Genomic DNA, 10122 nt, shown 5'->3' on the forward strand with positions numbered 1-10122 from the left:
ATTGGTGAAAAGGCAACACGTGATTTGAGGTAATTGTAGCATAAAATGCAAGCTAACCATCTACCGAACAAATGTTTCAGATTTTACAATAAGATACAAGAGATAATTATTCTTGTACTCAACTATGAGAAGGACATCTTCTTTTGGCAAGGCTTTCATAAAAGAGTACGTAGTCATCATCAGTGTTACCACTGAACTTCTACGGTGAACTTCTATGTTCAGTGCTCTGAATTAACACAATAAAAAAGAATTAATAAGGCGTATTTAAGGTGGTATATGTATGAGTACATGATGAACTGCACAGTCCAAATACTCAGCTGACTTCAAGAAGAGATCGACAATGCCTTCCCTACTCCCTGCATGCAACCACGAGTTTTATGTTGTCATCAGTCGTCACAGTGCACCAGTTGTAAAATAATTAGATCATGTAGCAGGTTTATATGGAGTGTTTGAAATAAACATATATTGTACCTCCAAAAAATGCAGGTGAATATAACCTGGATCTACGTGTTTACCAAAAGAACATAAAATGATATACAAGTGGTGGTCTACGTGTTTACAACGCGGAGCGTACACGGGATCTGGTAATTGAGCATAATAACACATTCAAATTAGCATAAAAGACAGAGCAGGGCGAGATGAGTAGAGAATGCACCAGAACCAGGAGCGCTGAGAGCAACACCCTTATCATTCTCCTGGTTTCAAGGAAGACAGAGCATGGCTTGATCTTCTTGTAACTCTGGACGAAGCTCCAACCTGAGCGCTGAGAGCAACACCCTTATCATTCTCCTGGTTCTTGCACTTGCGCTTCCTGTCAACAAAAACAGCCACTTGTACTTCTTCAGACTCGGCAGCTCTCAGTGAATTTCTCCTGGAACGCCTCAAAGGGACAACTGCGCCCACCTCTACAGAACCGGCTTGAGCAGACTTCCCCCTTGGCTTGGCAACAACAGGCGAACAGGTGACTTGGGACCTCAGTTCACAGTCTTGAGCCTCAGCACATAGCGAATTTCTGCTGGACTGCCTCACAAGGACATCTGCGCCCAGCGAATTCCTCCTAGACCACGTCATAGGGACATGTGCGGCCAGCGAATTCCTCCTGGACAGCTTCAAAGGGACATCTCCGCCCACCTCTACAAAGGTAACCTTCTTCGTCTCATCAGCATCGCCGCCAATTTGCCTCACACAACCCTTCCTCGCTGCCACTCCAGCCACCTCCTCCTCTGCACTAACAGCCCTCTGCGAAAGCAAGGAAGCAAAACCCAGCAACAGCATTAGAGAACAGTACCGCCAACCATTTCCATAAAAAAATGAACGTGCGGAGCATTTCCATGAGCACTTGGGGCTCGGATAAAGAGCGACGATGGTACTGCCTTAGGAAGGGGAGTTGAGAGCATCGAGTCCTTACCCCGATCGCGGCGTCAAGACGGGCAATGAGATCGGCGTTGGAGCCCCTGGCAGAGAGGTCGTGCCGCTTGCAGAATGCCTAGAGCCCCACTCGATCCATCCGGCACAGCTCAATCCCCGCTAGAGATCACTGCGGCCTGGCTATCTACGACGAGTTGGGTTCAGAACCCAGTCTCGTCTCCGTCCGAAAACTTTTGATAGGCTGCGCGGCGCGACGAACTGCTCCGGCCGCGTTCTGTTGGGCGGCGCGACGAACTGCCTTTCAGAACCCAATCTCGCTCTATTGAGGCGGTCGATGGCCGGCTTGGACTGGGCGAGGAGCCAGTTCACGGTCTTGCTGGCCTTGTCGAACCCGAGGCGGTCCTGCAGCGCGAAGAACTCTCGCGCGACCCCGACCGAGAGCTGCATCCGGCGGTCGCGGATGCCCTTCGCCGTGCGGATCTTGCTGTGCCAATCCGTCCGGAACGGTCGCTTCCGTAGTACGGTCGCGGCCTGGACGCCGGCGTCATCCACCACCGGCGGCGACCCGTTGCTCGGCAGCTCCCTCTCACCCGCGGAGGCTGAGATCCGGTAGCCACGGTCGTGCTGCACTAGGTGGATCCGGATCTGGGCGGTGTGGTTGTCTGGATCGGGGAGTGGGCTCGGAGGCGACGGCGGCGTGAGTGGAGGTACAACTGCCGCCACCGAAACCCTATTTTTTCTTGCGCACAGCCGCTGTCAGGAAGGTCGGATAGAGTGATCCATTTTATACGATGGTGTTATAGAAAACAAACGTAAACTTATGTACAACAAAGCGTAAAGATGATGTTATATTGGATAGAATAGGTGGTATGCTTGAAGCACCTGGTCGACCGATTGAGTGGGGATCAGGGCTTCATCTAATTAGAGAGAGCCCAGGGCTCCTAATACTATAACTATATATATATATATAGTTTCGTTTTGCTGAAATGTGATAGCTCGTTTAGCTCATGAGCTGACCCGTTAACAAACCGAGCTGCCTCGTCAACAAACCGAGCTAGGATGTCAGCTCAGCTCGTGAAAAAATTCAAATGAGCCGATCCGAGTCGAGCTGACCACGAAACAAGGGAGCTTACGAGCCATGAGTATTTTGTCTAGCCCTAGTGGTCCTGTAGATAAGGTGTTGAGCACCAATTGATCTAATCAATTTTACTTATTATTTTTATCTTATGCATTAGGAGTAGTCCTAGTTTATCATTCCTCTACCTCAAATTTTTACATCTCTTCAGTTTTACGTTGGATGGTCTGCCGACCCCAAGGCACACAATATGTTATCTCCTTCTATACGAGGTCCCTTCTGGGAGACAGGATCTTGATCTGCTGCGAAGAAGACGACCCTCTGCGCCATCGTGGTCCGTCCGAACCCTAGGCGCGGACCGTCCAGACGTACGCAGAGAAGGAGCCACTCCTGCGCGTAGGTCGCGGACCGTCCGGCTCAGGGCCACGGACCATCCACGCTTCCACATAGCACCGTCAGACAGTTCATCTCCCGGTGTTTAGCACCCAGGTTGACGCCAACACAAGGGTTGCTTTCAACCCCTCTTGAGTGATCACATGATCGAACTTGAGTACCACAGTCTTCCTTATCGATATGTATCCCTTTGGCAAGAAATCTTCACAAATTGAAGTCTTTTGCAGAGTCGTACACGAATCCAAGTTACAATCTCGAGCACAAGAAAGGAGGAGAGACTACAAATACAAAAGCAAACGCCATAATACAACGTTATAAAAAAAAGATCACAAGAACGCAAACACAAATGTCTAAAGAAAACGGCTCAAAACCACGATCGGGTCTCACTAGAATCACAAAACTGCGTTATCACAGAGTATCGGAGTTGTGTACGCTCTTGGAGTGATTTGGGGCTGAAGGAGGTCGCTAAGGCGATGACGTCACTGACGCGTAAAACTCCATTCCCATTATCGTCCAGGGTGCTGAACCAAACAGCAGCTTAGTTCTGGATAATTGATGACAGATTAGAATTTTGAATGTCACATTTACCAGAGACTAAAAATCACTTGTGTTCGTCTTCACCGCGATAATAATTCCATCATGATAACACCAACAGCGACGTATTAACCCAAAATCCTCCCTGCAGATAAACACCCCCTCTCCTTCTCTATCTCCTACAGCCAAATCCCCAACTCTTCCAACCGCTCCTCCGCTTAGCGTGCAGATCTAACGATCGCTCCGATCCCAAGCACAACAACTTCTCCAATTCCAATCACCAGCCGATCAGATTTATGCAGTCTTACTGCCGCGAGCGCCAGTCATGCCGCGCGGCAGCAGCTTGGACCAGAGCTTGAGCGACGACGAGGGCTCGGCAGGTGTTGGGGCGGTTTGGGTTCGGCGTCGCTGGCAATGTCCGGGATGTCCGACTCCGCTGGGGGTGTGCGCGCGGGCGCGGAGCTGATGGTGCAGCAGTTCCACCTCAAGGTGCTCCACGCCGTCCTCGCCGTGCGCACGCCGCGCCCGCACGCCTTCGCGGCGCCAGCGGCGGCGTCGTTCAGGCGGAGGGACAGGTGGTTCCATCTCCCGCTCCACGACCCGCCGCCGCCGCCCGAGGCGGCTGACCGCCTGGACGAGCTGGTCCCCGGGGAGCCGCTGGTGGTGGACGTCCTCCTGAGCCCCGCCGGTAGTGTGGGAGCCCGAGGGGAGGTGGTGGAGAGGTGGACTGTGGCGTGCGAGCCCTGGCCGGACGCCGCGGGCGGCGAGGAGGTTGCCGTGAACCGGGCGTACAAGCACTGCTTCACGCTGCTCAGGTCCGTCTACGCCGTGCTCCGCGTCCTCCCGGCGTACCGCATCTTCCGCCTCCTCTGCGCCAATCCCTCCTACAACTACGAGATGGGCCACCGCGTCGACACCTTCGCCGAGCCCTTCTCGCGCCCCCAGGAGGCCGCCATGCGTTCCCAACGCTTTGTTCCCGTCGAAACCCAGCTCGGCCGCCTCGTCGTTTCCGTCCAGTACCTTCCCAGCCTCGCCGCCTTCAACCTCGAGATCACCTCCCTTTCGCCCTCCAAGATAATCCCAGACTACGTCGGCAGCCCAGCCGCTGAGCCCATGCGCGCCTTCCCGGCCTCGCTTACAGAAGCCACGGGCTCCGGCTTCCCACCATCTAATCAGCAGCAGCGCCCGCACAGCTGGGCTTCGCCTGTGTTCTGGTCGCACACGCCGGCACACCAGGCCAGGTTCTCGCCGCCTCCAGTGTTTTACGCGTCACCGACGCCATCGCCTCCCCACTTTCCACCCCGTCTCATGAGGTGGGAGTCTGCACCAATGCCCATACCACAGGTGAGCGAGAGGAGGAGCCCTGCACACCGCCAGAATATGCTACCACCACCTTCGACGAGAAGAGGAGACATGAGGGCAGCAGGTGCTCTACAGTCTCCATCTGAGAGTGGCCGGTTGATTGGGAGGATGGAGGAACTTCGGATAGCTGATCCATATGTGACCTCGTCACCCAGACATAAGGTGCTTCATGACTCTACTTATATGTTCAGCTGTCATACTTGTGTGTGAACTTCAATTCTTCGAGTGCAAGATTGGATCTTTTTGACATGGAGAGCTTGGACAGTAGGATACCTGATGTCCTGATCAACTAGAATGATCTGTATATATGTATTGGCTCTGAGTTAGCTATGGGATAAGTAATCTTTGTTCGTTCATTACTAAATTTAGTTTAACAGTATCATATTTGACAGGCTCATGACACCACTTCATTTTTTGAGCAAGGTGGAGCAGATACTTACAAAATAACAAAAATCAATTATTCACAGTCCAATTATCATGGTTGCATGTATTTATAAAAAACTCGGTTGGGGAGGGAAAGACCGTCATCCCGGTATTTATATTAAGAAGAGACCGAAATAATGGTCCCGGCTGAGAAAATCCACAAACTCTGCCCCCCCCCCCCCCCCCAATCAATAGCGGGCCGTCACCGCCCACCTCTGCAACGGCCCAGCCGGAGGGTGGCGCGCAGGCGCAGGATGTAACCCGGGAGCGGGCGGGACACATCGAAAGGATTTTTTTAACCAAGCCCAAAATTTGCCCCCGAGGGGGATCGAACTCAGGACCTGGAGGTGCCACTTGGAAGTCTTAACCATTACGCTAGAGGCCCTTTCGCGTTGCATATATTTATAGAACCGATTAAACTGCAAACCGGTTGAATTTTGAACCTAAACTTTGGCTTCAAGTTTCTTGATATGTTATTTGTACCAAACTTCACTCATTACCATGTTTGATTGAAGATTTCTTGGCACATACAAAGACACCTAGTCTTGTGTTGAAGCAATAATCCATAAGATATTCAATTTAGCTATTTTTTATACATGCTGCAAGAATACTGCTATTTTTTATGTACAGGTTCAGTGATCCTTGATACTTGTAAAAATGCATGTTGTAATTAATAAGTTGGAATATGAAGAAATGTTTAATGACATGGTGATTTTACTCTTTGCAGTCTATTGGATCTTAATTATCAATTGAAAAGGCACTCTACCAGTTTGAGAATGATTAAGTTGATCTGTTTCTGTTTCCCTCAATTGACACTGTTTGGTGGATATGCAGGGCAAGGACACTAAAGATGGATCTGGCAGATTCTCTGCACTCTCCTCATGCGATTCACCACGGCAAGATGATCTGGATGATGTGGATTACCATTTCGACGTTGATGATGTTGATACTCCAGTCTCCCAACCTCGGTATGTTTAAATAATATCCTTTATGGTCATTTTTGGTGTGTGAGTTTTATAAATTCAACCCTATTGGCTTCATCTGGTTCTGACTATAGAATGCACACCTCAGTTAAATTTCATACTTCTTTTGAAATGGGCAGTAGCACAGTGATAACTTCCCTTCATATAGATAGACTGACTACAGTCATGTGGTAGTGCACAAAATTCATTGGAGATATCAATTTCATGTATTATTCTTTGTCTGTAGAAATTTAATGGTAGCTAATTGTTTGTTTATCTAGCTGTTAAAGAATGTTAGAGCTATATTGTTGGCATGTATAAGCTTTCAGCTCTTTCATGTAGACACATGATTGATCTTGTTAAAGTTCTGCACATTATGGGATTGATGTTACTATGAGGATTTAGAACCTTGGCAAGAGGAAAGTGCCTACAGTATTTGATTAAGCAAAGTTTTTTTTTCATTTTATTGTACAACAAAGTGTGCTGGGAAATTAGTCTGGGACAATCAGATGACAATTAATTTGAGACTTTGAGTCTGCTGCTGGAAGCATTCTTTCATTGTTGTATCTGTGAGGAACCAATCCTAGATGGCCCTGAGCCTAATTGTTGTGACTATTAAGTTGCATGCACCAACTAGTTCAACCCAAAAGTTTAAGTTGATAGGAGTAAGTGGACAATTCATTTATATTATATTCCAATACTCTCCTTCACGTCGAGCCTCTCTTGTGTCTCAGACGTGTAATAGGAGCGAACAACAATTATTTTATTTAATTGCGCTAGTCAGGATTCGAACTCATGACATCTGCCTCTGATACCATATTAAGTTGCATGTACCAACTAGTTCAATCCAAAACCTTAAACTAATAGGAGGAGGTGAGCAATTCACTTATATTATATTCCAACAGTGACCAGTCTTACCACAAGAGCATGTAAAAGGGAGACCCATAGATTGGATTTCTTATTGCTTGATGAATGCTGATGTGCTAGCAACCCTTTTATAGAACTTTACTCCCCCTATGAAACCAGTATTAATCTTATGTGAAAAACATGTCTAATACTTGAATCATAGCTTTAATTGATATCCACTCTAATATTATTATTATCACTTAAACTGATTCTCTTGGCTAATAACCTATAATTGACGAACTAATAAGGAGGCTTATCACCCAGCCCACAGAACTGTGGGTAGTAAGAGCAACTCCAAGAGATGCCGTATACCAACCCGAATAGAATTTTTCGCGCCAAAACTCCACTTTTCTAACCTCCAACAGACTGCTAATCTTTTCCTCATTTTTTCGGCTTCCCACAAAGGCGACTATGGTTCCCGCATATATGCGTGAGCCGAACTCTCCCCAATCCTTAGCACGCGCAATCCAGCAGCCTACGGTGGAGAATGCTGTTGCTGTGGCCTATTAAAGCTCCCTAGCCCATGAATTCCTTTTTAAAAATTTTAGAGTCAATTTTTTAGCATTCTGCTGTGGGTGTACACATTTTTGGGAGTTTTTTTCCAACAGCCCCCAATAAAAGTTTTTGGGGAAGAATTTGTTAGTGTTATCTTGGAGATGCTCTAATCCATGTAAACTGTCTGTAGTGACAGCCCTTAGGGTCTGCATGCAGCAGTAACTCTGAAATACAAATGTAAGCATATACATTATATGCAAAGATGAAAAAAGCTATAACCGTCTTCATTTTGCAAGTTTGTTATTCTATTTTGAGTGGAAGGCATTGTGTTTGTTGAATTTCATCTGGGACCAAGTACTTCATTGTGTTCTAGTGAAGTGGCCGTATCGTTTTGTATTTTTTTGGCTAACTGTGAAAAAACATTTAATTTCATCCATATGTCACATTACGTATGTTGCTATTAAGTTCACTTTAACAATTCATTGAGTTATATATATTTTTAAATAAATTTCACTTATGTTATTGCTAGTCATCTTGATCTGTGACTATGTAGTGGCAAATTTTGCAAGTGTGTACTATGTGGTATGCAGGCAACACTTGTTGCTCAATAGCTTGTGGTTTATATTTATTCTTAGCAAGGTTACTGAGTGGACTTTATAGCATCGGTCAGTTCCTTTTGGCCTTTTGATAACTCCCTACAACAGCAATACATATAATCTTGTTGGAATACAAGTGAATTGTCCACCTCTCCCCATCAATTTAAGCTTTTGGGTTGAACTTATTGGTACATGTTAGCCGGAGGTCTCGAGTTCGAATCCTGGTTAGCATAATCAAATAAAATAATTGTTGCCCGCTCTTATTTCACGGCTGCCGTGAGGGAGCTTTCGGGTCGGGTTGAACTGGTTGGTACATGTAACTTAACAAATCTATTGAGAAAATTGCTTTTTTGTTTATGGACCACCTCGTATGGATATTATTTGCATTGTTGAATATATTAGGAATCTAATTATATCTATGTGGATTATATAGGAGAATTGATGGGAAGGAAACAGGTGATCAGGTTGGTTCATCATCCCATAAATCTCAAGACGCACAAGTAGGTTCTCTAGTCAACCTGCTGAGAAATGCCAGCCCGCTGCGAAATCCTAGCAATTCATCACAGATATCAAGGGCCGAGTCCAGCGAAGTAGCCTCAGCAAGCTCGGTCACGTCCCGCAGGACATCTGACGCCCTTGAGGAGCTCCAGTCCTTCAAGGAGATAAGGGAGCGACTGCTGTTCCGGAGCAGCGCAAAACATCAAGAGCCACCAGGAAAACCATAAGGCCATTCTTTGTTTTGTTTCTCTTAACGTGATCGCTGATAGACTCCCAACCGGGAAACCATATGCACAGCGAACTATAGTTGCTGTGTTCATGTATATACGAGTGCTAAAGTTGATGCTTTTGATTGAAGAGAAGGCACCGGCTTCCATTTATTTCAGCGGAACAATCACTCGTCGTTCTCAAGAGTGATGGAGTGATGCCGCTGTTGATACTCTTTTGTATATGGGAAGCGAAACCGATACACGTAGGTGGGAGCGAGGGAGCCTGTGAATTGTGATGGATGAAAGCAGGTCTCATTGTGTGCGTGTGTTTGTAAATTATGTAACTGCTGGAAATCAAATGTTCATTAGACGTCAACCTTTGAAGAGTTGCTCGCACTTCGCAAGACTAGTTTTATTTGCTCTTGCTATTTGATCTGGTAATTTGTGGATTGGCGACCTGCAGGCTGCAGTTGTAAAAATAACTGTCAGTTTTAAATTATAAGATGTTTTGACTTTTTATGTATATATTGTTAGATAAAGTGTATATTTGAGCCTACAGTAAAAAATATACATCTAGAAAAGCCGAGTCATCTTATAATTTGAAAGAGTATATGTGTATTGTATTTTGATTTGGTATTGTTTTTAACTATCTGTTGTGCAATACGCATTAGAGCGTCTCGCTGGTTCGATTGTTGCTGCTACTGTTCAGAGTTTCCAGCATTTCTCAACTTCTTTGAGCCTCGAGACTAAGGGTGAAAACGGTCGGAAAAAACCTCACCGTTTTCACGTGCATATTTTTTTGTTCGGTCGGAAGCGGTAAACAGGAAAGTCGGAAACGGATAACGGCCGGTAAATTCCGGTATATTGAAAACGCATAAATTTGAGCAAAATAGCTCGAAATTGATCGGGAAACGGTAACTATAATCGGAAAAGCTCACAATAAACAAATCCTAACCACACAGATGTTCATTCACATCCACATACAAGTCTCATTCACAAAAGTACACAAAACACAATCTTGTCCACATATAATTGGTCATACACTCATACATGTCCACTCTTAAATTTTAACACACAACACATATATAAGTCTTAAAACACGATTGTTCATTCACATTCACATACAAGTCTCAACCACACAAATATACAATACATAGTCATGACCACACATAAATAATCATACATGTTCACGGAAGTTTTAACCACATAGTGTATAAGTCTTAAACACACGATACATAAACTAGAAATTATGTGGCATGTCGTCTGGATCACTTGATATATCTTCTAAGACATCTAAAACC

At 46.0% G+C, this 10122-nt stretch overlaps 1 protein-coding gene across 1 annotated transcript; it reads left to right on the forward strand.

Moving 5' to 3' along the window:
• Positions 1-3551: 3551 nt before the first annotated feature.
• Positions 3552-9230, forward strand: LOC100275582 (uncharacterized). Its single transcript, NM_001371691.1, has 3 exons — positions 3552-4894; positions 5990-6123; positions 8548-9230. The coding sequence occupies exons 1-3, from the start codon at positions 3785-3787 to the stop codon at positions 8837-8839; spliced, it is 1536 nt and encodes a 511-aa protein (NP_001358620.1). The 5' UTR covers positions 3552-3784; the 3' UTR covers positions 8840-9230.
• Positions 9231-10122: the final 892 nt, after the last annotated feature.

The sequence above is a fragment of the Zea mays genome, chromosome 2 (genome assembly GCF_902167145.1).
Source record: "Zea mays cultivar B73 chromosome 2, Zm-B73-REFERENCE-NAM-5.0, whole genome shotgun sequence".
Lineage (NCBI taxonomy): Eukaryota > Viridiplantae > Streptophyta > Magnoliopsida > Poales > Poaceae > Zea > Zea mays.